This window comes from Palaemon carinicauda, chromosome 45 (genome assembly GCF_036898095.1).
Source record: "Palaemon carinicauda isolate YSFRI2023 chromosome 45, ASM3689809v2, whole genome shotgun sequence".
Lineage (NCBI taxonomy): Eukaryota > Metazoa > Arthropoda > Malacostraca > Decapoda > Palaemonidae > Palaemon > Palaemon carinicauda.
Window position 1 is genome coordinate 38,474,597 of NC_090769.1, and position 25,952 is coordinate 38,500,548.

General features: G+C 43.9%; 1 protein-coding gene across 3 annotated transcripts in view; it reads left to right on the forward strand.

Moving 5' to 3' along the window:
- The window catches only part of LOC137634976 (mitochondrial potassium channel ATP-binding subunit), a 218,455-nt gene that overhangs the window by 126,849 nt on the left and 65,654 nt on the right, over positions 1 to 25,952 (forward strand). For all 3 annotated transcript variants that reach the window (XM_068367570.1, XM_068367571.1, XM_068367572.1), the window contains exon 14: positions 8,723 to 8,897. In XM_068367570.1, the coding sequence (XP_068223671.1) occupies positions 8,723 to 8,897 (175 nt within the window). The remainder of the gene's footprint in view (positions 1 to 8,722; positions 8,898 to 25,952) is intronic.

Here is a 25,952-nt window from a genome sequence, read left to right on the forward strand (position 1 = left end):
ATACCGAGGTAACAAAATTGTAAAAGTCTGTATTACTAATCAGTCACATTAGCGTTGGAAACGCTCGGCACACATGTCTGCACTTATGCTAGGTTCACCTTTGAAAGTGGAACAGTCAACGTGGGCAACCCCGTGCCCTCACACTTAGATTGTAGAACAGTTTGTAACTACACACTCACCCCGGAATTAATCGTCCCAATTAAATCCACTGTTCCTCGCAGAGTTAAACAGCAGGGTTAACGACACAACCCACTGCTACCACAGACCTCTTTAGTTGCTCCACTTGCTTCGCATAGTAACGAAAGAACACTCTGGAAGACTTCCAGCCAGTGTATGAACGAAGATGTTCAAAATCCATACAATTAAAGAAATTTAAGGATGAGGCAACTTTCCTCGGATCGTGACCTGCGGGTGTACTGTCAGGATCCGCTCTGCGAATAAAATATGTGATTTTCGCCCTGAGTTGTTTCTGTGATAAATTTGAGCCTGATGTTTCTCCCCTGAATAGTTGACCACCCCTGAAGTCTGAAGTTCTACGAAGATAGACCTTTAGGCATTCTACTGGACATAGAGATGCATCTTCTTTCAGAGGGCAGATTCTCCAGGGACCCCACCTGTTGGTGGGTAACTCGTTCTTGGCGAGAAACGTAGGATCCGGAAACAGGTTCAGTTCTCCCCCATCCAAGAACTGAACACGACCTTCCTCTCTCGAGAGGGCTACAATCTCACTAACCCTGGCCCCGGACGCGAGTGCAAATAGGAAAATAACTTTTTGGGTCAAATCCTTTAACGCACACTCCTCATTGTTCAACAGTGAAGCGAAATGAAGAACTTTATCTAAAGACCATGATATGGGCTTTGGAGGTGCTGAAGGTCTGAGCCTAGCACAGGCTTTCGGAATTTTATTAAAAATCTCGTTAGCGAGGTCGACCTGAAAGGCATATAAAATGGGTCTTGTCAAAGCAGACTTACACGTTGTAATCGTGTTAGCTGCTAACCCTTGACCATGGAGGTGGATGAAAAAAGATAAGCAGAAGTCCGTCGAGATCTCTTGCGGATTCTTCGCCTTGACAAAGGCCACCCATTTTCTCCAAGATGAATCATATTGCCTTCTAGTAGATTTGCACTTATATTCCTCTAGGAAGTCTATGCTGTCTTTCGAAATCCCGAAACGCTTTCTCACCGCTAGGGAGAGAAAATCATGAGCTGCAGGGTCCGGGTTTTCTGTAATGAAGCGCAGACAGTCAACTTCTGGACTCGCTGGGTCAGAACTGGATCTGGTAACGGTAGAAACTTCAGCCGTAGTTCCAATGCCAGAGGGAACCACACGCTGTTCGGCCACTTGTGAGCCACTATTGCCACTACACCCTTGAAGGATCTCAGTTTGTTGAGGACCCTCAACAGAAGGTTGTGAGGAGGGAACAGGTAAATCCTGGACCATCTGTTCCAGTCGAGGGACATCGCGTCCACTGCTTCCGCCAAGGGGTCCTCGTACGGGGACACGTAAAGGGGTAACTTCTTGTTGTCTTTCGTCGCAAAGAGGTCTATCTGCAGTTCTGGGACTTGACTCAAGATGAAGGAGAATGATCCTGCGTCTAGGGACCATTCCGACTCTATCGGTGTGAACCTGGATAGAGCGTCCACTGTCACATTGCGGACTCCTTGAAGGTGAACTGCCGACAGGTACCACTTCTTCTTTTCTGCCAGTCGAAAGATGGCCAACATCACCTGGTTGAGAGGTGGTGACCTCGATCCTTGTCGATTCAAGCATCTCACAATCACCTCGCTGTCCAGTACCAACCTTATGTGGATCGAGCGACGCGGGGAGACTTTCTTCAAGGTAAGGAGTACTGCCATAGCTTCCAGAAAGTTTATGTGAAATGTCTTGAATAGATTGGACCAAGTCCCTTGGGCCTTCTTCCGATGAGAATGACCTCCCCACCCCTCCTTCGAGGCGTCTGTATGGATAGTCAACGAGGGGGGAGGTGGCTGAAGAAGTACCGACTTCTTTAGTTGTCTGGCTTGGGACCAAGGCCTGAGAAGAGTACGTAGACGAAGCGGAACTGGTCTTCTCAGATCTCTTCGCGCGTTTGATGCATAACTTCTCCAAACTCCGGTTGCATCCTTTAGCTGTGCTCTTAGCACCGGGTCTGTTACCGAAGCAAACTGGAGAGAACCCAGCACTCTCTCCTGTTCGCGTCTTGATATCCTTTCGGAATCCAGAAGTCTCTTGACAGAACCAGCTATCTCCTTCCTCTTCTTCGCTGGGATGGAGAATCGGTGTGACACTAGGTCCCAGTGGATTCCCAACCACTGGAACTTTTGAGATGGAGAAAGTCGAGACTTTTTTCTGTTGATCTTGAAGCCTAGATACTCTAGGAACTGGATCACCTGCAGGGAAGCTTGCAAGCATTCTGTCTTGGATGCTGCCCACACCAGCCAGTCGTCCAGGTAGGCTACCACCTGGATTCCCTTTAGGCGTAATTGTTTGAGAGCTACGCTCGCAAGCTTCGTGAAGATCCTTGGGGCTATGTTTAGCCCGAATGGCATGGCTCTGAAGGCGTAGAGTCTTCGATGTAGCTTGAACCCTAGGTAGGGGGAGAGTCGGCGATTGATTGGAACGTGCCAATAGGCGTCTGACAAATCTATGGAGACCGTAAATGCCCTCTTGGGCAGTAAGGTCCTTATGTGTTGCATTGTTAGCATCTTGAACTTCCAGTTCACTATGAACTTTTTGAGTGGCGACAAGTCCAGAATGACTCTGAGTTTTTCCGAGTCCTTCTTGGGAACACAAAACAGCCTCCCTTGCAACTTGATGGACTTTACCCTTCGGATCACTTTTTTCTCCAACAGTTCTTGAATGTCCTCCTCCAGAACGGGGGTGGAGTGTTGGAAAAATCGAGGACACGGGGGTGGAGTGCTGTACCAGCTCCAACCCAGTCCATTCTTGAGTAGGCTGTGGGCCCAGGGATCGAAGGTCCACCGATCCCAAAAATTCTGAAGTCTCCCTCCTACCGGTATCATCTCACTTCGACTGCTGTCCTGAGGTCTTGCCTCCCTGACCGCGACCACCCCTGAATCCCCTTCCCCTTGAGGGGCGTCTAGACGAGCCTCTGGCTGCTCCTCTAGGCTTTGCTCGAAAGGTAGTTGACTGCCCTTCAAACGTTGGGTTAAATGCCGGAGACTGCGTCGACACGGCTTGGGGTACCCATTGGAATGTGGTCGGGGTTTGTGCCACCATCTGGGGCACTGAAGGCATAGGCAATTGCTGTTGCTGTTGCTGTCTGAATGGCTTGGCTGGCCGAGAGGGTAGCCTAGTCTTCTTAGTCTTCCTCTTTGGTTGGGGACCCTCATCCGGGGAAGACTTTCTCTTGAGAGATAGGCCCCACTTCTGGAGAAGGTTTCTATTCTCCGTGGCGGCCTTATCTACAACCTCCTTGACCGCTTCGTTAGGGAAAAGGTCTTTGCCCCAAATGTTGGAGGAGATTAGTTTCCTTGGCTCGTGCCTCACCGCAGCCGAGGCGAACACAAACTCCCTACAAGCTCTCCTCGCCTTGACGAAGCTGTAAAGGTCCTTCGTCACTGTGGCCAGATGAGTCTTAGCCACTACCATGAACATCTCATGAACCTTGGGGTCACTTGCCATTGTCTCAAGAGTGGTTTGAAGAGACATTGAGGCAGCCAGTCTTTCTTTCGTCTCGAGCTCCCTTCGTAAAAGAAAGTCAGACAGCTTGGGGAGGTTCTCACCGAACTGACGTCCGGCAATATCAGCCTCCAACTTCCCGACTGAGAAGGTAAGATGGACGTCCTTCCAGTCCTTGTAGTCCATGGGTAGGGCCAGAGACAAAGGTTTACACTCCTCCAAGGAGGGGCATGGCTTGCCAGCCTCGACTGCTTTTAGCACAGCCGCAAACCCTTTCTGCATAAAGGGGAAGGCTCTAGCAGGAGAGGACACAAAAGAAGGGTGCTTCTTACTCAAAGCAGGAACCTTTGAGTTCGTGAAGCCCCTCTCTTTCATCGAGCATGAAAGCAAAGCTTGAGCCTTAGCATGGTCCATAACTATGACCTCCTTCGGCTCTGTCTCCTCCTTTGAAGCTGGTTCCTTCCTCAAACGGACATAACAGTCCGGATACAACCCCTTTCCGGGCCAGAATTCCACCTCCTCGAGGGGAACTGAGCCCAACTTTTCCGACATGACGATCTTTCCGACCGTCATCGGCATGTGCTCAGCATATCTCCACGGGTTAGCATCTGAGCACAAGGGAAGGTCTTTCACGCTGAGCCTCTTCTGGGGCCCACGTGATGCTGCAAGTTTCCGCATCAGCAGCTCCATTACAGCCGCCTTCTCATTATTCTCCCTCTGCATCTGTTGGATCATTCCAACGATGGAGGAGAGGGTCTGTCCCAGCTCTTCTGGGAGAGCGGACGATGTTGAGGGAATAGGTTCAGGGGCCTGAACCGGAGTAGCCGACACCTTGTCGACGTCTTCCTCTTCAATGTCTGGAGCCTGATCTTCATCCTGGTCTTCTGCCAGGAGGTCCTCTTCCAGACGCTCGGACACCTCCGACATCCTGTCGTCCAACTGGATGTCCTGCAGGGCGACCGCGACTTCAGCATCCACCGGGATCTGAACTACCGGGATCTCCACTTGAGGCTGGGGAATCACTGCATCAGCTGACGCTCTGGGGAAAAGGTAAGCCCTCATCTTCTCACTTGGAAGATAAGGTCCAGAGGTGTTCTTCTGGAAACCCCTTACCCAGATACGAAGCTTCTCCCTTGCTATATCCCTTGACTCCGCCGTCCTAGGGGAATCAAAAGCCTCAGCAACCAGGTTAGTGCACACGGTACATACCTGCGGGTCCCAATACCGGAGATCACCTTTGGAGACTGCGCATGCTGCATGCCTCCTACACAAATCATGTCCGCAGAAGTTCTTGCTGCGGACGTTGCAGAAAACACTTCCACACTTCGGATGGTCCTCCTGTAAAGAGAAGAAATTTCCATGAGTATCAAGTGAACTACGTATCACTGGATATACATAGTTTAGCATAATTAAACAGAAAGGAAAGACACATTTGTGTTTCCCGCACAGTCAATTGTTGTAACCTTCCAGATAATAAAATCGTATGGTTAATCTGTCTTATCGTATGGGTAATCTGTCTTAGAGCAACCAATGAAAAATTTCCAGAGGAAATAGGTGTAGCTCACACCTAAAGGATGATTTTAAAATACCGGATAGTAGACAAGAAAGAACTCACTTTCTTTATCTGTAAGGTAACACCAAAGGGCTGTGCAAGATAACAGAAAAATGTTAGAAAACACAGTGTTATAACAATACTATACTATAGTTTTCTCCCTACAGTATATATTATACTGAAGAATACTGGCTACAGTATAGAAGGTAATGTGCCGGCCGGCACACATCTTAACTAGATCTAAAGTATACTACTTAAGAGCTATAAGGCGGCAGAACGCTGGTTCAAATGCATGCTCCGGCCGGCAGCTGCATGTGCCGGCCGGCAATGACTGCCGGCCGGCAACTACACAAGGTAGCACCCGGCTGCCGGCCACCACTCGTAGCGACCGGCAGACAATGGCGTGATAATAGCCGGCCGGCAAAGGTATACAACCAATGCCGGCCGGCAGCAAAAGAACCAGAGAACTCCGACTGCCCGGCTGCCGGCCACTTAGGCCGGCAACTGGCTAGGGTACAACACTAGAAGAAAACAGAATGGATGCCGGGATAAGAGACTGTACTACCTCATAGCCCGGCAACCCGAAAGAGTGCACATAAGGAAGGGGAGAATATAATTTCAGGCTTCTTGACCAATGCCATCTGGCTCTACAGACAAACATGGATGAGGGACCAAGAGAGGTCCGGGCAGCACTCAAAGCAGAAGACCTTTTCCGGCCGGCACACACTGCCGGCCGGCAAGGGACTGAGTCAACCCCACATCCTAACCTATGCTAGGTACAGATGTAGAATGACGGACAATAATGCAATGGCTAGGCCATTACAGAGGAAAGAGGGGGAAAGGGCGAAGAGGGTCCTACCAACCTTGCTTTAGTAATGAATCACCCACAGCCAAGAAAACTCATCTTAGCCTAGGGGAGATCCGAGGAGGGAGGCCAGCAATACTTGCCAACCCCCACGGTACCAAAGCAAGGAAGGTGTTGCTATTCCCAGAAGAGGATCTTATCCTCAACACTGAGAACAGCAACCCTGGACTAGTCTGTTAGATCACAAGAAGAAGGAATCATCTCGTACAGAAACCTTCGAAAGTGACCTAAGGAGGCTAAGCCTCCTATGTCTGTGTCAGTCTAGCAAGGGAGTCTCAACCACAAGCCAGACATAAACAGACTCAGACTAAGAACTCTGATGTTCTGCCCCCTCCCTGAAGCCAGACTTACTGGAAACAGGAAGGAACAGAAACACCCTAATATAGTCGTATCTAAAGATAATTCAGATACACCACTAGGGTTAAGCCCAAGGCTTAAACAGAGGGAAAGGGATTGCACACCTTCTCCGAAGAGAAGAGAGCAACCGGGGAATGTGAGAAAGTATACTAAGGCACCATAGACAACTTAGTCTAATCGCCAAGAGAATCGATTACCTAAATCACCGAAACTTACTCGTATACTATCTTGGAAGAAATCAACATAAGCTTAAATGTATAAAACTGCCTAAAGCTTCAATAAAATTTTTAAAAACTCGGAAATCTGAATATCATGCAGGAAAGTACTAGGGCCAAACGACTAGGCTACACAGTCTAGCATAGGCCAGAATCTGCGAATCCTTCGCCAAGACAAACAATACTAAAAGCATCATATAAAGAAATCCTATGTAACGATCAACAGCTAAAATTATTCAAGCGAAACAGCCGGGAACGTCGCTCTGGCTAACTAAATAACTCATACCTAGCGAGCGACAGCGTCCAGGACGCCTCCGGTAGGCAACAGCTCTTGTAACAATGATAATACTCTTAATCACTTTTAAAATTACCAAGAGCCTACATTTATACATAAAAGAATTAGTACTCAACTTATCAGAAGCAGAAGAAGTTGAGAAAGCACAATTAAGCGATTAAATCCAAGAATTGCGAGAAACACAGGGAAAAAACACAGAGTTGTTGAGCTACGCAAAAAGGAATACAGATGGCACCGTGAGCGGCGCAATGCACGCTTACGAAACGGGAGAGGAGAGATACCTTGCGAGCGGCTCTCCTTTTCTTTCTCGTTTTCGTTTTCTTGCCAATTGACCCCTTCGAAGTGTTATCTCTGTTCGGGGTGCAGATTGCCATGTGGCGTGTCAAGAATACGTCCTCTGATATTTCACGATATCCCTGGTTCTTTTATTAGGGCTATTCGCTCCAGGAGTTAGAATTCTGGGTACCTTAAGGTAAATTCTCTGGGAATATCGCCGTAGTTGTAATATACCCAAGGAAGCTACCCTATAGGAACTTCCATCAGGACGACATGGCTTTAGCCCAAAAAAGAGTATTAACCTATAACATTGATGTTAAGCCCACTCATACTACTTCAAGATCAGAGGCTAATGTATTTGAAACTGACACTCTAGCCTAGACATGAAATAAAACTAGTTACCATATACTCCTGGCTCGATCTAATAATTGGGGAATCAATGCTAAAGATGGATTGCATATGCTTATATCATAGATGATGTTAGACCTACTCGGGCTACTTCGAGGTTAAATACATATGTACTGGAAAACTAGAATGTAGTCTGGACAAAATAATAAACCAAAGAATGATAACAATAGACAAAGTTTTCAGCTTCATTTACACCTTAAAAATGAGATTTTATTTATGCTATAACTTTAAACAAATAGGTCTATTCTAAAAAAAAAAAACTCTATGAGAAACCTACACTGATTGGAATTATATCCAAATAAAAAATACCCCTTATGTCCTTTAAGATACTTTTTGTTGATATGAGATGTAACTTAAGACATATTACATCATAGCTCCAGTTGGTATAGAATAAGAACAAAGATGTCCAAATTTCAATCCAAATTCACCCAAAGCACAATGAATGTTTCTCCACAGCAATTAGGTATAGGAAATGGTGTCATTTATAGTAATAGTCAGATTTTCTACTAAAGAAAACTATAATTACAATGAGCCACTAAAGTATAAAGTGAGAGTTTAAGGGGTTGTGTTGCATCGAGCACAACTAAGTTAAATTGAAGTAATTCTTAGTATCAGCAGATCAGGTCATCTCATACTGGTACTAAATGCAGATTTAGAAGGTTATTCTTGTGATTTTGTAATTTTTATTTTTTTCATCAAAGGCCATGAAGCTTCTGGTCTGAAGATAAGCATAGAAATAAATTTTATCATAAAATTCTTGTTATTTACCTTAAGAGATCTGCATTGGTAGAAGATCTTGAGACAGAAGTATTTAAAACTTATTTTTTAGACCATCTAAGAAGAGAGAATCAAGAGAAACGGTGTGACTTGTTGGTGTTAACAATATTATTTGCTTATTGGTGAAATGAGGAATACATAATAACAAAGCTACAAGTGTAAGGTCATCACAGCCCAAGATATGAAATATTGGTTTTAGATTCCATACATTTTGAAATTTTCCAGCCCCTCTGGGTGAGATGAATAATTGGTTGTATATCATTTTACAAACACTGCACTTTAGGGGACAACTATTAACACTATTTGCATTTCTCAACATTTTGTTTATCTTTAGGTTCTATGATGTTAACAATGGACATATATCAATAGATGGTGCTGACATTCGCTCCTTAGATCCATCCTGGCTTCGCAGTCGTGTTATTGGATTCATTAACCAAGAGCCTGTACTATTTGCAACTTCAATAATGGAGAACATAAGGTATGGGCGACCGGATGCTACAGATTCAGAGGTTAGTATTTGGAGATTGTTGCTAGTCTATTATTAATTAGGTGTTTTTGGCAACTAAATTACAACGTATAATATTTTTCTTTTACATAAAAAAATGGAAAAACTGAGTTATACGTACATTGGCCGAAAATATTGATGTATTTTAAATAAAATGTCACAGTGAGTGCATGATGAATTAAGTACCATACAATACGTATTGATGATCTAAGGAAAATGTACCTAACATTTTTTACACTGGAGATATTTTTCTCTAAAACCATCTTACTCTAGGGAAAAATTTAAATGAAAACCATAATGTTAGGGAGGTGCTGTGTGTTCCCCCAAGGACTTTCCTGTTAGAGATCTAGCTGAAATTAGTGCATGGTGTAAACTATGGGGCATGAAGTTGAATCCTAACAAAACACAAAGGATGATTGTAAGTAGGTCAAGAACAGTTGTTCCTCAACATCCGGATCTCAGTATTGATAATGTTTTTTTAATTCGGTATGATTCTTTTAAAATTTTAGTTGTGATTCTCGATAGCAAATTTACTTTTAAGAAACACATCAAGTCTGTGCCTTCTTCAATTGCATATAAAATTGGCTTATTGAGAAAGTCTTTTAAGATTTTCTGTGATCAATCTACTCTGAAGAAGTCTTTTAATTCTTTCATTCTACCTTGTTTTGAGTATTGTCCTCCTGTGTGATCTTCAGCTGCTGATTCTCATCTTATTACTGTATGTTGGATAGGAACTTACTGTCTATTAAATTTATTATTCCTGATCTTGATATCAATATCTAGCACCATCGTTTAATTAGTTCATTATGCATGTTGCATAAAATATTTCATAATTCTGACCATTCTTTAAATTCAGATCTTCCTTGACAGTACCATCCCGTTCATAGTACTAGTTATGCAGTTAATTCTAATAGTCGAGCCTTCATCATGAGGGTCAATATTACACAGTAGTCTAGAAGTTTTACTCCAGCTTTGACCAAGTTGTGGAATGATCTTCCTTGTCAGGTAGTAGAATCGGTGGACCTTCAAAAGTTCAAACTTGCAGTAAATGTTTTTATGTTGAACGGGCTGACATAATAATAATGATAATAAAGGTTTGCATAAGGAATCTACTTCAACTTAAAAGGTCCAAATGCTACATGAAATACATAATACGGTGTGCCTTTATTTTTGGTAGAATTTATAAATTTTATATATACACACATATATATATATATATTTATATACAGTATATACACACACATATATATATATATATATATATATATATATATATATATATATATATATATATATATATATATATGTATGTATGTATGTATATATATATATATATATATATATATATATATATATTATATATATATATATATATATTATATATATATATATATATATATATATATATATATATATATATATATATATATCATCACTTGTTACTAGTCCATTACAAAGCAAAGGCCTCAGTCATGCCCTTCCACTTTCGTTTGTTTATGGTCTTTCTATGCCAGTCCACACCCGCAAACTTTCTTAGTTCATCAAGACATCGTTTTCTTTTCCTTGCTTTGCTTTTTAAATATTTAACTTAGCCGGTGAATATATAATAGCTGCAACTCTGTTGCTCGACAGACACATACAGTAAAAACTCGCCAGCGATCGCTATACAGGTTGCGGGTGTGCCCACCAGCGCCAACTGTCGGCCAGATACCACTCTCGATGTAAACAAGACGTACTTTACTCGCTGTTGAACCTGGAGTTTTTCCCATCATATTTGGTGAAGTACTTTAATTTGGTTTGAGCTTTCGCAGTATAGGCGTTTTTCTTCAAATAAATCCTTGAACTCTTTTTTGGATCGGATTAATTGTTGATGACTTAGATCGTTTTTTTGGAATTTTCCCTTGACTAATTCAAAATGGCTGACCCTTCACAAGTTCCCAAGTTCAGAAAATGTAATGCTAGGGATTGTCATAGGCGTCTTCCAAAGGCTTCTCTCGACCCTCACACTGTTTGTTCCAATTGTAGGGGTAAAACCTGTCAATTGGAAGATCGGTGTGAGGAATGCGTGGGCCTTTCGGAATTCGATTTTATCGAATTTGAGAAATATACACGCAGACTAGAGAGAGATATGGTAAGGAGAAGTTCTTCTAGGTCGGTAGATTTTTCCTCTCCACATGCCCCTGAACCTAATCCTTCCCCTGTAGTGGTTGTTCCTAACCCCCCTCCTAGCACTCAGGAACCGTCGATGGCAGACATGATGCGTGCTATTCATGCCTTGGGGGAGAGAGTTGAGTCTTTAGCAAGTGACCGAAATCAACTCATGGCGGACGTTAAGGAACTCAAGTGCCAAAGTGCCACGAAGGATAGTGTCAAAGTGCCTAGTGTTACGCAAAGTGTTGTGAACAGTGTTGCGCTCGAGGGTTCGTCTGTTCGTGCCTGTCGTCCTCCTAGTCCGGGACCTCTTGCAAGCTCCCAAGCCCAGGGGAGAAGCAATGTCGTACGACTCATGGGTTCGAGAGGCCTTGATCAGCGAACAGACGTTCCCTCTATGGTATCAGGCGTATCTCTCCAAGATCGCCCCTACCAACGTATGACGAGAGAGCCCATTTTTACCTCGTCGTCCGAAGGTGTTTCTCGTAAGAAACCTTGGACCAAGGTCTCCAGACCTTTAAAGCGTAAGTCGGTCCCTTCAGGACAAGTCCAACGTCCCGGTTGTAGCCACTGGGACAGTTCGGACCCGTTGCCGTCATCTGATGACTGCTCGCCGCCTAAGAGAGGCAAAGTTGTGCCGTCTCAGTCGCTCACCCCGTCTGTTACCGCACCTGCTTCCGTAGACCCTAAATGGGTGTTACTGCAAGACATGCAGTCCAAGCTTGCGTCCTTGATGGAGGACTACAATGCGGAGAAGGTTGCCGCTGAACCTTCTGGCCAACAACCATCCAAGAGGTCTGTTGTGCGTCCTGTTGACGTTGAGGTAGCTTTCTCGCGTCAACCAGTTGGGGTAGTACCTCCACCGATGCGACCCAGTGTGGATTTCCAGCCGCACGTTGACGTTAGGCAACGCACGGATGTGGTTGGTGACGTTCAGGACGTTCATCATCCATCAGAGGTGATTTGTTTTGACGCGGTGCGTCAACCTCCGCAACCCGGTATGGTGTTGACTGCACAACCCAGACGGTCTAAACAGTCTCGGGTGGACGCTGTGCGTCCTCGCGCACCTGTGGTTGTTGATAGTTCCCAGACTGTTCAGCAGTTCCATGACGCTGCGTCCCGCTCCGTCACGTATGCACCAGTGCGACCGGACTCTGCGAGTCAAACGTTGCCCACACCTTTGCCGTTTTCTCATCAGTTATCGGATGAGGAACAGTCAGATGAGGACGTTGCTGAACCACAGCATGAGGATCAACCCTCAGAACTAGATGAGCCTAAAGCAGTTCAACCATCCTTGGACTTTAGAAAAGTCATGGCGGTTTTTAAAGAGTTGTTCCCTGACCACTTTATTTCTGTGGCTCCTCGTTCGCCGCCGTCAGAGTTTGTCTTAGGCGTTCCTCCTACCATGCCTGCCTTTACTAAACTCGTTCTCTCTCGCTCATCCAAGAGAGCTTTACGGATGTTGGGCGATTGGTTAGAGACCAAGAGGAGTTTAGGGAAGACAGCATTTGCCTTCCCCCCTTCTAAACTCTCATCTAGATCGAGCGTCTGGTATGCCACGGGAGAAGTTCTCGGCTTGGGAGTTCCTGCCTCTGCCCAGGGCGACTTCTCAAGTCTTGTAGACTCTCCCCGCCGCCTTGCCATGAGACGCTCGAAGATTTGTTGGTCACCCTCGGACCTGGACCACCTTCTTAAAGGTATATTTAGGGCGTTCGAAGTCTTTAACTTCCTAGACTGGTGTTTAGGAGCCCTGAGTAGGAAAATCTCTTCTGCTGACAAGGATGTTTCCTTACTCATTATGTCCTGCATGGACAAGGCCGTCCGTGATGGGTCCAACGAACTTGCCGCTTCATTCACGTCCGGAGTCCTGAAGAAACGAGAGTCTCTATGCTCTTTCCTGTCTGCTGGAGTGACGCCATGCCAGAGATCTGAGTTACTCTTTGCGCCCTTGTCCAAGTGCCTATTTCCTGAAGTCTTGGTTAAGGAAATTGCCTTGTCTTTAGTGCAGAAGGACACCCACGATCTAGTTGCGTCCTCGGCTCGCAAAGCTCCCCCTTTGCCTGCATTGTCTGCTAGGCCTAGGATAGACACTCCAGCGTCTCGGTTTATCCCGCCCTTTCGTGGCAGAGCCTCCAGCAGGGGAGGTGCTCGTGCCGAAGGGAAGAGAGGGAAGAGAAAAGGATCCAAGTCCTCTAAGGGTAGAGTCTGACTGCCTGCAACTTCAGACAGCAGTAGGTGCCAGACTCAAGAACTTCTGGCAAGCCTGGGAGAAGAGAGGCGCAGATCAACAATCTGTGAGGTTGCTCAGAGAGGGGTACAAAATCCCTTTTGTACGCAAACCCCCTCTAGCGACGTCCCCCATCGATCTCTCTCCCAGGTACAGAGAGGTAGAAAAGAGACAAGCCCTGAAACTGGAAGTGTCTCTTTTGCTAGAGAAGGGAGCGGTGGTCAAAGTCTCGGACCTTCAATCACCGGGGTTTTACAACCGTCTCTTCCTAGTATCAAAGAAGACAGGAGGTTGGAGACCGGTGCTAGACGTCAGTGCTCTGAATGTCTTTGTCACAAAGACGAAGTTTACCATGGAGACCTCAAAGTCAGTCCTAGCAACGGTCAGGAAGGAAGACTGGATGGTCTCTCTAGACCTAAGGGACGCCTACTTCCACATCCCCATTCACTCAGACTCCCAACCTTTTCTGAGATTCATCTTCGAAGATGTGGTGTACCAGTTTCGGGCCCTGTGCTTTGGCCTAAGCACAGCTCCTCTCGTGTTTACGAGGCTTATGAGGAATGTGGCAAAATTCCTCCACTTATCGGACATCCGAGCCTCCCTTTATTTGGACGACTGGCTTCTCAGAGCCTCTTCCAGTCGTCGCTGTCTGAAGGATCTCAATTGGACTCTAGATCTGACCAAGGAATTGGGACTCCTAGTCAATTTGGAAAAGTCACAGCTGGTCCCATCCCAAACTATTCTGTATTTAGGGATGGAGATTCACAGTCAAGTTTTTCGGGCTTTTCCGTCGGCCCCCAGAATAGATCAAGCCCTGCTCTCCATCCAGAAGATGCTGAAGAAAGAACGCTGCTCAGTCAGGCTGTGGATGAGTCTGGTAGGGACGCTGTCATCCCTGGAGCAATTTGTCTCGCTAGGAAGGCTACACCTCCGTCCTCTTCAATTCCATCTGGCTTTTCACTGGAAAAAGGACAAGACGCTAGAGGCGGTCTCGATCCCGATTTCCGAAAAGATAAAGTCTTGTCTGACTTGGTGGAAGGACAATATCAGCCTACGAGAGGGTCTTCCCCTGGCAGTTCAGATACCCAACCACGTTCTCTTCTCGGACGCATCGGACTTGGGCTGGGGCGCGACGCTGGACGGTCGGGAATGCTCAGGTCTGTGGAACTCGAGTCAGAGGAGCATGCATATCAACAGCAAGGAGCTTTTGGCAGTTCATCTGGCCTTGATAAGCTTCGAGAATCTCCTTCGAGGCAAAGTGGTGGAGGTAAACTCGGACAACACCACGGCCTTGGCGTACATTTCCAAACAGGGAGGTACCCACTCACTGACGTTGTACGAGATCGCAAGGGACCTGCTCATCTGGTCATAAGATCGAGTCATCTCCCTAGTAACGAGGTTCATCCAGGGCGACTTGAACGTCCTAGCAGATTGTCTCAGTCAGAAAGGTCAAGTAATTCCAACCGAATGGACCCTCCACAAGGATGTGTGCAAGAGACTTTGGGCGACTTGGGGTCAACCCACCATAGATCTCTTTGCAACCTCGCTGACCAAGAGACTTCCAATCTATTGCTCTCCAGTCCCGGACCCAGCAGCAATACATATAGATGCCTTCCTCCTAGATTGGTCACATCTGGATCTTTACGCATTCCCACCATTCAAGATTGTCAACAAGGTACTGCAGAAATTCGCCTCTCACGAAGGGACAAGGTTGACGTTAGTTGCTCCCCTCTGGCCCGCGAGAGAATGGTTCACCGAGGTACTTCGATGGCTAGTAGACGTTCCCAGAAGTCTTCCTCTAAGAGTAGACCTTCTACGTCAGCCACACGTAAAGAAGGTACACCAAAGCCTCCACGCTCTTCGTCTGACTGCCTTCAGACTATCGAAAGACTCTCGAGAGCTAGAGGCTTTTCGAAGGAGGCAGCCAGTGCGATTGCTAGAGCAAGGAGAGCGTCTACCATTAGAGTCTACCAATCGAAGTGGGAAGTCTTCCGAGACTGGTGCAAATCAGTTTCCGTATCCTCGACCAGTACCTCTGTAGCCCAAATAGCTGATTTTCTCTTATACCTGAGAAAAGGACGATCCCTTTCAGCTCCCACTATCAAGGGCTACAGAAGCATGTTGGCCTCGGTCTTCCGGCATAGAGGCTTAGATCTTTCCAACAATAAAGATCTGCAAGACCTCCTTAAGTCTTTCGAGACCTCTAAGGAGCGTCGTTTGGCTACTCCTGGGTGGAATTTAGACGTGGTCCTAAGATTCCTCATGTCAGACAGGTTTGAGCCTTTACAGTCAGCCTCCCTGAAAGATCTCACTCTTAAGACTCTTTTCCTGGTATGCTTAGCCTCGGCTAAAAGAGTCAGTGAGATTCATGCCTTCAGCAAGAACATCGGGTTTCCTAGCCAAAAATGAGCTACCTTCTCGTCCTTGGCCTAAATCTTTCGATATTCCTAGCTTATCGGATATCGTAGGCAATGAACTAGAAAGAGTCTTATGCCCTGTTAGAGCTCTTAAGTTCTACTTAGCTCGTACTAAACCTTTACGAGGCCAATCTGAAGCTTTATGGTGTTCGGTTAAGAAACCATCCTTGCCTATGTCAAAGAATGCTTTGTCATATTTTATCAGACTGTTAATACGAGAAGCTCATTCACACTTGAGTGAGGAAGACCGATCTTTGCTTAAGGTTAAGACGCACGAGGTTAGAGCTGTAGCAACTTCCGTGGCCTTTAAGCAAAATAGATCTCTGCAAAGTATCATGGACGCAACCTATTGGAGAAGCAAGTCAGTGTTCGCGTCATTTTACTTGAAAGATGTCCAGTCTCTTTACGAGAACTGCTACACACTGGGACCATTCGTAGCAGCGAGTGCAGTAGTGGGTGAGGGCTCAACCACTACAATTCCCTAATTCCATATCCTTTTAATCTGTCTCTTGAAATGTTTTAATGTTGTTTTTTATGGGTTGTCCGGAAGGCTAAGAAGCCTTTCGCATCCTGGTTGATTTGGCGGGTGGTCAAAGTCATTTCTTGAGAGCGCCCAGATTAGGGGTTTGATGAGGTCCTGTTGTATGGGTTGCAGCCCTTGATACTTCAGCTCCTGGGGGTCTGTCAGCATCCTAAGAGGATCGCTGGGCTCCGTAAGGAAGACGTACTTACAAGGCAGAGTAATCGTCTAAGTCGACTTCCTTACCAGGTACCTATTTATTTTGGTTTTGTTATATTGATAACTGTCAAAATGAAATAAAAAACTCTTAGCTTATACGATGTAAACATATTTAACTCTGGTCTCTACCCACCTCCTTGGGTGTGAATCAGCTATTATATATTCACCGGCTAAGTTAAATATTTAAAAATGATATTTTAATTATAAAATAAATTTTTGAATATACTTACCCGGTGAATATATAAATTAAACGACCCTCCCTTCCTCCCCAATAGAGACGCAGTGGGATGAGAAGAAATTGAGTCTTTGTTTACATCGAGAGTGGTATCTGGCCGACAGTTGGCGCTGGTGGGCACACCCGCAACCTGTATAGCGATCGCTGGCGAGTTTTTACTGTATGTGTCTGTCGAGCAACAGAGTTGCAGCTATTATATATTCACCGGGTAAGTATATTCAAAAATTTATTTTATAATTAAAATATCATTTTTTGTAATTTCTATGGACCCATTCTGTTATTCTTAGTGCTCATCTATTATCTTTTCTTCTCATTATATGTCCTGTCCATGGACTTATCTTTTTCTTATATGTTGTTAGAATATCCTCTACTTGAGTTTGTTCTTGTATTATGTTGCTCTTTTTTTGTCTCATTGGTGTTATTCCCATCATTATTCTTTCCGTAGCTATTTGAATTGTAACCAGCTTATGTTCTAAGGCTTTAGTAAGGCTCCAAATTTCTGATGCATAAGTTAATACTGGTAGAACCATCTGATTAAATACTTTTCTTCCTAGAGAAAGTAGCCTTTTACTTAGCTTACCAAAAGCTCTCCATCCCATGCTTATCCTTTTAATTTTGGTCTTGTGTTCTTGGGAAACATTTGCTGGTCAAAGTATATATATTCATTAACAATCTATATTTTTTGTCTATGCATTTTCATGGAACATTATCTTAGTTTTACCCATATTCATTTTCAGTCCTATATTTCTGCTTTCTCTAATCCCATCTTTTATCATCTTTTGTAATTCCTCCCATGTTTTACCAAACAGAACTATGTCATCTGCAAATCTTGAGTTATTAAGGTATTCCCCATTATTATTAATTCCTACATTTTCTCGAACTAATTTTTTAAAACTTTCAAGACCTGCTGTGAGTAATTTAGGAGAGATTGGGCCTCCCAGTCTAACTCCTTTCTCAATCTGGGTTTTGTCACTATCTTTAGGCTGTTTTAGGATTGCTGTACTTTCTGCATACATATATATATCTTCAAGTGTTTTAACATAATATTCATCTATTCCCTGTCTTTGAAGGGCTTTCATTACTGCTGAAGTTTTGACAGAATCAAAACGTTTCTTATAGTCCATAAATAGCAGACAGTGGTTTGTCACACTTTATTGATTTTTCTATTAGCAGGTTAATTGCATGGAAATGGTCAGTTGTTGGATACCCACTTCTAAAGCCTGCTTTCTCTTTTGGTTGGTTAGTGTCTAGCTGTCTTTTTATTCAGCCTAATGAGATCTATGTAAATATTTTAAATATTACTGAGAGTAAACTTATTGGGCAGTAATTTTTCAGGTCTTTTGTGTCTCGGGAATTAGTTGAATGGTAAAAAATTTTCAAGCCGTATTTATAGATAATTCTTGGAGATATTTTGTGTTAACTTCAGCAAGTTTTACTACTATGAAATCTCCTCCATATATTATTACATCCATTGTTAGGCCACCATCTCCTGCTGCTTTGCCTCTTTTCGTGGCTTTTAATGCTTTCTTTACTTCTATTACATTTGGTATTGGGTCATGTGTTTCATTATTTCTCCTGGCAAAATTATTTATTATATCACTATTTTATATCATTATGTAAAAATCCTCTGCAAGCTTTGTCTCTTCTTCTCTATTACTGATATTTCCATTTTTATCCTTTAAAGCAAACATCTGCCGGTGCCCTGTTCCAAGTCTTTTTCTCATCAATTTGATGCTTCTTCCTTTTTTTATAGTTTTTCCTTAACTTTGGTCTGATTTTGTTTACTAATGTCTTGGGTTTTTAGTTTTTTATTGTTTTGTATAGTCCTGCCAATTCTATTTCCTCTCTCTGAGATTTTACCCTCATTTTCAATCTTTTCTTTATTATGTTTTAGATCTTTCCTGTTAGTTTCCCTTGTTTTTGTTTAGGAACTTTTACACCTATCTTTTGTGCAGGTTCTAATATAAAGTTTGTTAAATTAAGGCTAATTTCTTCGTTACTTGCTTCCATTTCATCATGTACCTATTTTGTATTGCTAAACTAAACTCATCAGATTTTTCTCTTGTTAATGGAGTGATTATTTTCTTTTTTAGAATTAGTTATTTTCTTTCTTTCCTTAGATCTTAACAACAAATTTTGCTTCTCGCCACTATGGTCACTTGACTTTAACTTGTTTAACACTGTTACATCTTTTAGGGGGACGGCTGGCTAATGCCATTTTTTAAGGACAGGACTTTGACATTCATACCACTTAATAAGGTGACTTAGGGCATCTCCAAACTGCATAGTATTTTTACCTCTGATTTTCGGTTTTGCGACACCAGGGCAATTTATCCTGAAAATGAGTGTTTTTTAAATTCTATCTCCTCCCTTGATACAGTACTTAACATTAAGACCTGGGATTACTACCCTATATAGACCTGATGTAAACCTCCAATAAGATTTTTGTGCAAGACATGAATTTTTTCATTATGGTAAAAAAATAAACCCTATGAATTAGGGAAAAAAGTAAGATGAAAATATGAAACAAAAATTTGGAAAAAGTGCTACTATATATTTGATTATTTTATAATGTCTTTCCAAGTTGTATACAAAATTTCAATGCTATATCTTTAAAACTAAGGGAGAAGGTAGAATTTGAAAGTCAATAAGTAAAGTTTTGAGATATGAGTATTCAGAGTTTTTCTTTGTATTTTTACAGACAATATTAATAAATCATGATCATTATGAACTTTATGTTCCTTTTTGGATATTAGTAAACCAAAACAATGTTATTTATCATAATTTAATCAAAAGGAAGATCCCTTTGCTCAATATCTTGCTTCTTTAGGGTCCTGGTCCCCCCTGCCTTTTACTTTATCAAGGTATTATTCTCTTACGAGAGGGTTTCATAGCTGCCCAAGCTACTTCCTGTGGCCAGGTTTTATTCTAAAATGCACCTGCTTCAAATTCTTTGGATTTCTTCAATTCTTTTTTGGCTGCAGGCATTCTCTTTTTTGGTTTTAACTTTTTTCATTCTTTATCTTGTAGTTCAAGGCTTTGTCGCAAACCACTAGTTTTAATTTTCATTCTAGAGAACATAGTTGCTTTTCTATACCCAAAATTCTCTTGCGAGTACATGTACCAGCTACGGATTTAATAGGAATAGGTGCAAGTTCAGATGAGATCATAGCCTGGGGCACTGTGTCAGACGAGGCGGTCGCTCCTCCATCCACACCATTCCCTCTCTCTCCGTCACTAACTCCGCTAATATCGCTGATATTACCCACTTATGAACTCTTACTAGAGCGGATTTTCTTCTTCCTTATGTTAACGATATGTTTAAATTGTCTTTTCCTCTTTGGCATTATGAAATTCTTGCTAAAACTAAGAAAAACAGACGTGAAAGCAAGCGAATGTCAGAGATCAAACTCAAACATGTACTCTGTCTAAGTTTTGTACGAGCACTGAAAGGTGTAATGATCATACCTTCCTGTCTTGTGACTCATGAAATCTATACAGATGCAATTGGTCACAATTTATTTTATATTTAAATGTAATGATTATCAAAATTTACGATAACAGAATTACTGCATTTTCTTGAAGAGATCAAGGTGTTTGGCTTATTGGATTAATTTTACTAATATACGCATTCTCCATTGACATATGAAGCTCAGTGAATTTTTTCAAGATTTTGCGTCTTTCGTCCTATATCCTCATATATTGGCTTCCTGGCCAGCTCCCTTAAATGAATTAACTTTTTCACTGAGCGTAAAATCTATTTCATTTTTTGTTTCTCCATATGAATTTCTCCATGTCCATTTTTATGTTGCTTCTTATAAAAAAGGTGTTCATGATTTTAAGATTGTTTCTTTCAGCAAAGTCTATAAGCATGTCTCCTCTGTTATTCCTTATGCATACTCCAAATTTTAAATATTTAACTTAGCCGGTGAATATATAGCTGCAACTCTGTTGCTCGACAGACAAAAAAACTGTAAAAACTCGCCAGCGATCGCTATACAGGTTGCGGGTGTGCCCATCAGCGCCAACTGTCGGCCAGATACCATACTCAATGTAAACAAAGACTCAATTTCTTCTCTGTCGACGTGTCGACAAGACGTACTTTTACTCGCTGTAGAACCTGGAGTTTTTTCAACATATTTGGTGAAGTACTTCATTTTGGTTTGAGCTTTCGCAGTTCAGGTGTTTTATCTTCATCTTAAATCTTGAACACGTTTTGGATAGATTTAATTTTTGGTGACAAAGAGAGTATGGACTTTCTTTGACTTTTAAATGGCCGACCCTTCCCTTAGACGGAAGTGTGTTTAGGCTTTTAGTAATATCACGTTATAAATTAATTATAGATTTTCCTCTATATATTTTATATCTCACCGCCTTTATTAGGCCTCTTCGATTAACTTTCCATTTATAATAAACATAAAAAATAAATTTTTAATGTTTTGTTTATATGCGACCTTTCCTGAGAGTAGGCGGTCCTAACTTGGAAACCGAAGTTAAACAACGTTTGAGCCCTTTCAATCGTAAATAGCTTTTAAAGAGCTAATGATTTAAAACTTTTTTAATGAATATTTTTAATAAATATTTTATGAAAGAATTTCTTTGAATAGTCTTCGTACTGTTTTCAAAGATGAACTAACGTTTAGTTTATTTATGCTACGCAGTTTGCGCTCTATCGTTACGATAGAGAGAGAGTATCACGGTTTCACTTTGCAGAAAGAGTAAATCGATTCTGACGTTTTGTTCATTCTTCTTTCAAAGCTTAAATGTTTTAAATTCTATTTTAAAAGAACTTTTTAATTGAAAAACCTTTCAGTTTTTTCCTTTGGTCAAATAACATGTTTTTTTGACGAAATGTAATTGGGCTCTTCTCTTAGGTGCGAAATCAAGAGAGAAAGAGAGAGAGAGAGATGGAGACGGAGGGAGAGAGAGGAGAGAAAACGTTCCGTTCAAGCGGGTAACGTTGTTCTCGAGTTACTCTCGTCCCTAGTCTCTGTACGGGGAGAAAGGATAAAACGTTTTTAGTTTTATTCTCGTCCCCAGGCAATGTACGGTGAGAGATTGAAAACGTAGTTTTGAATGAACTAGTGTTTCTTCTCTTCCCCAACCACTGAATTTTTTTTTTTATCTTAAAAGATGTTTACTGTTTTTTTGCTGGTATTAATGTGCTTGCATTATACGACTGATTTCGCATTTACTACCTTTTGATGAGAGTAGAATTGCGTGCTTCAAGTAGAAATCAGTAAAAGTTTCGATTTCAGTGAAATAAGTGCAAAACAGAAAATCGTAGTGATAAAGTGATATTGCGCAAAGTGTTACAGTGTTGCGTCCGAGGGTTCGTCTGTTCGTGCCTGTCGTTCACCTAGTCCGGGACCTCTTGCAAGCTCCCAAGCCCAGGGGAGGAGTAATGTCGTACGACTTATGGGTTCGAGAGGCCTTGATCAGCGAACAGACGTTTCCCTCTATGGTATCGGGTGTATCTTACCAAGATCTCCCCTACCATAAGACGAGAGAGACGTTGTTTCTCCTCGTCATCCGAAGGCTTTTCGCATAAGAAACCTGTAACAAGGTTTCGAGGCCCTTAAGCGAAAGTCAGTCCTTTCAGGACAGGTCCAGCGTCCTGGTTGCAGCCATTAGGACAGCTCTGACCCTATGCAGTCATCGGAAAACTGCTCGCCGCCTAACAAAAGCGTAACACAGACTCCGAGAGTCTTTTTTGTTGGCAAAGTGTTGCGGTCACAGACGTTACCCTCGTCTCTTACCGCAACCATTTCCGTTGATCCTAAATGGGTTGTACGGCAAGACATGCAGAATAAGCTTGCCTCCCTTATGGAAAACTATTCTACCGATTAGTCCGTTGAGCCTAGCCGTTTATCTCATCGAGATCCTGGCTTTCAGCCAACCTAACGTTCCTTTGTGCGTCCTGTTGACGTTGGCGTAGCTAAGTCACGTCAGTCAGGTTGTTTAGAACCACACTCGATGCGGTCTCGTGTGGATTTTCAGCCACATTTGGACGTTAGGCCACTTGCTGATGCTCCTGTTGACGTTCAGGACGTTCGCTAACAGTCGGAGTTGACTTGTTTTGACGCTGTGCGTCAACCTCCGCATTCTAGAGTTGTTTTGACTGCTCAGTCAAGGCAGTCAAAGCAGTCTCGAGTGGACGCTGTGCGTCCTCTCGCACCTGTGGTTGTTGACAGTTCACAGACTGTCAAGCAGTTACATGACGTTGCGTCCTGGTCCGCTACTAATGCACCAGTGCGTGTGGACTCTGCTTGTAAAGCATTGCCACCACGGTAGGTCTCTCCCTTGCTTGAGACTCAGCTATTATCGGACATGGTTCCTTTAGATGAGGAAGTTGCTGTTCCCCCTCCTACTGATATTCCCTTGAGGACTCTGTCAGACGGAGAGGAGCCTAAAGCTGCTTAGCCCTCTATGGACTTAAATTAAATCATGCTGATTTTTAAGGATCTTTGTCCGGATCTTTTTGTAACAGCTGCTCCTCGTTCGCCTAAACCTCAAAGCTTACACTAGGCCTAGCTACTTCGAAGCCGTTGTTTATAAGCTAGTGCTCTCTCGCTCTCCTAGAGAGCTTTACGTTTGCTAGGCGACTGGTTTATCACCAGGAGGAGTTTGGGGGATACAGCCTTTGCTTTCCCTTCTTTTAAACTGGCTTATAGAGCGAGAGTCTGATATGACACGAGAGAAGTTCTCGGCTTGGGAGTTCCTGCCTCTGCCCAGATAGGCTTCTCAAATCTCGTAGACTCTCCCTGGCGCCTGGCCAGGAGACGCTCCAAGATTTTACAGGTCAACTTCACAGCTGTTTTCGAGCCTTTGAAGTTTTGCTGTACAATTATGTCATGCATAAACAAGGCTTTCAGGGATGGAAAGCGGTACCGCTTCAGTCGCTAACCCCGTCTGTTGCCGCACCTGCTCCCGTAGACCCTTAATGGGCTTTGCTGCAAGACATGCAGTCCAAGCTTGCGTCCTTGATGGAAGACTTTAATCCGGAGAAGGTTGCTGCTGAACCTTCTGGCCAACAACCTTCCAAGCGGTCGGTTGTGCGTCCTGTTGATGCTGAGGTAACCTTCTCGCGTCTACCAGTTGAGGTGGTTCCTCCACCGATGCGACCCAGTGTGGGTTGCCAGCCGCACGTTGACGTTAAGCGACGCTCGGAGGTGGTTGTTGACGTTCAGGACGTTCAACAACCATCAGAGGTGACTTGTTTTGACGCGGTGCGTCAACCTCCGCAACCCGGTATGGTGTTGACTGCACAACCCAGACGGTCTAGACAGTCTCGGGTTGACGCTGTGCGTCCTCGCGCACCCATGGTTGTTGACAGTTCTCAGACTGTGCAGCAGTTCCATGACGTTGCGTCCGGCTCCGTCACGCATACACCAGTGCGACCGGACTCAGCGAGCCAGACGTTGCCCACTCCGTTGCCGTTTCCTCATCAGTTTTCGGATGAGGAACTATCTGATGAGGACGTTGCTGAACAACAATACGATCAGCCCCCAGAATAGATCAAGCCCTGCTATCCATCCAGAAGATGCTGAAGAAGGAACGCTGCTCAGTCAGGCTGTGGATGAGTCTGGTAGGGACGCTGTCATCCCTGGAACAGTTTGTATCACTTGATGGAAGGACAATATCAACCTAAGAGAGGGTCTTCCCCTGGCTGTTCAGACTCCCCACCACGTTCTCTTCTCGGACGCATCGGACTTGGGCTGGGGCGCGACACTGGACGGTCGGGAATGCTCAGGTCTGTGGAACTCGAGTCAGAGGAGCATGCATATCAACTGCAAGGAGCTGTTGGCAGTTCATCTGGCCTTGAAAAGCTTCGAGTATCTCCTTCGAGGCAAAGTGGTGGAGGTAAACTCGGACAACACCACGGCCTTGGCGTACATCTCCAAACAAGGAGGTACCCAATCACTGACGTTGTACGAGATCGCAAGGGACCTGCTCATCTGGTCAAAAGGTCAAGACATCTCCCTAGTAACGAGGTTCATCCAAGGCGACTTGAACGTCATAGCAGATTGTCTCAGTCGGAAAGGGCAAGTAATTCCAACCGAATGGACCCTCCACAAGGATGTGTGCAAGAGACTTTGGGCCACTTGGGGTCAACCAACCATAGATATCTTTGCAACCTCGCTGACCAAGAGGCTTCCAATCTATTGCTCCCCAGTCCCGGACCCAGCAGCAATACTTATAGATGCCTTCCTCCTAGATTGGTCACATCTGGATCTCTACGCATTCCCACCGTTCAAGATTGTCAACAAGGTACTGCAGAAGTTCGCCTCTCACGAAGGGACAAGGTTGACGTTAGTTGCTCCCCTCTGGCCCGCGAGAGAATGGTTCACCGAGGTACTTCGATGGTTAGTAGACGTTCCCAGAAGTCTTCCTCTAAGGGTAGACCTTCTACGTCAGCCACACGTAAAGAAGGTACACCAAGGCCGCCACGCTCTTCGTCTGACTGCCTTCAGACTATCGAAAGACTCTCGAGAGCTAGAGGCTTTTCGAAGGAGGCAGCCAGTGCGATTGCTAGAGCAAGGAGAGCGTCTACCATTAGAGTCTACCAATCGAAGTGGGAAGTCTTCCGAGACTGGTGCAAGTCAGTTTCTGTATCCTCGACCAGTACCTCTGTAGCTCAAATAGCTGATTTTCTCTTATACCTGAGAAAAGGACGATCCCTTTCAGCTCCCACTATCAAGGGCTACAGAAGCATGTTGGCATCGGTCTTCCGGCATAGAGGCTTAGATCTTTCCAACAATAAAGATCTGCAAGACCTCCTTAAGTCTTTTGAGACCACCAAGGAGCGTCGTTTGGCTACCCCTGGATGGAATTTAGACGTGGTACTAAGATTCCTCATGTCAGACAGGTTGGAGCCGTTACAATCAGCCTCCCTGAAAGATCTCACTCTTAAGACTCTTTTCCTGGTATGCTTAGCCTCGGCTAAAAGAGTCAGTGAGATTCATGCCTTCAGCAAGAACATCGGATTTTCGTCGGAAAAAGCCACTTGTTCGCTGCAACTTGGTTTTCTAGCCAAAAATGAGCTGCCTTCTCGGCCTTGGCCTAAATCTTTCGATATTCCCAGCTTATCGGAGATCGTAGGCAATGAACTAGAAAGAGTCTTATGCCCTGTTAGAGCTCTTAAGTTCTATTTAAAGCGTACTAAACCTTTACGAGGCCAATCTGAAGCTTTATGGTGTTCAGTTAAGAAACCATCCTTGCCTATGTCAAAGAATGCTTGGTCATACTTTATCAGATTGTTAATACGAGAAGCTCATTCACATCTGAGT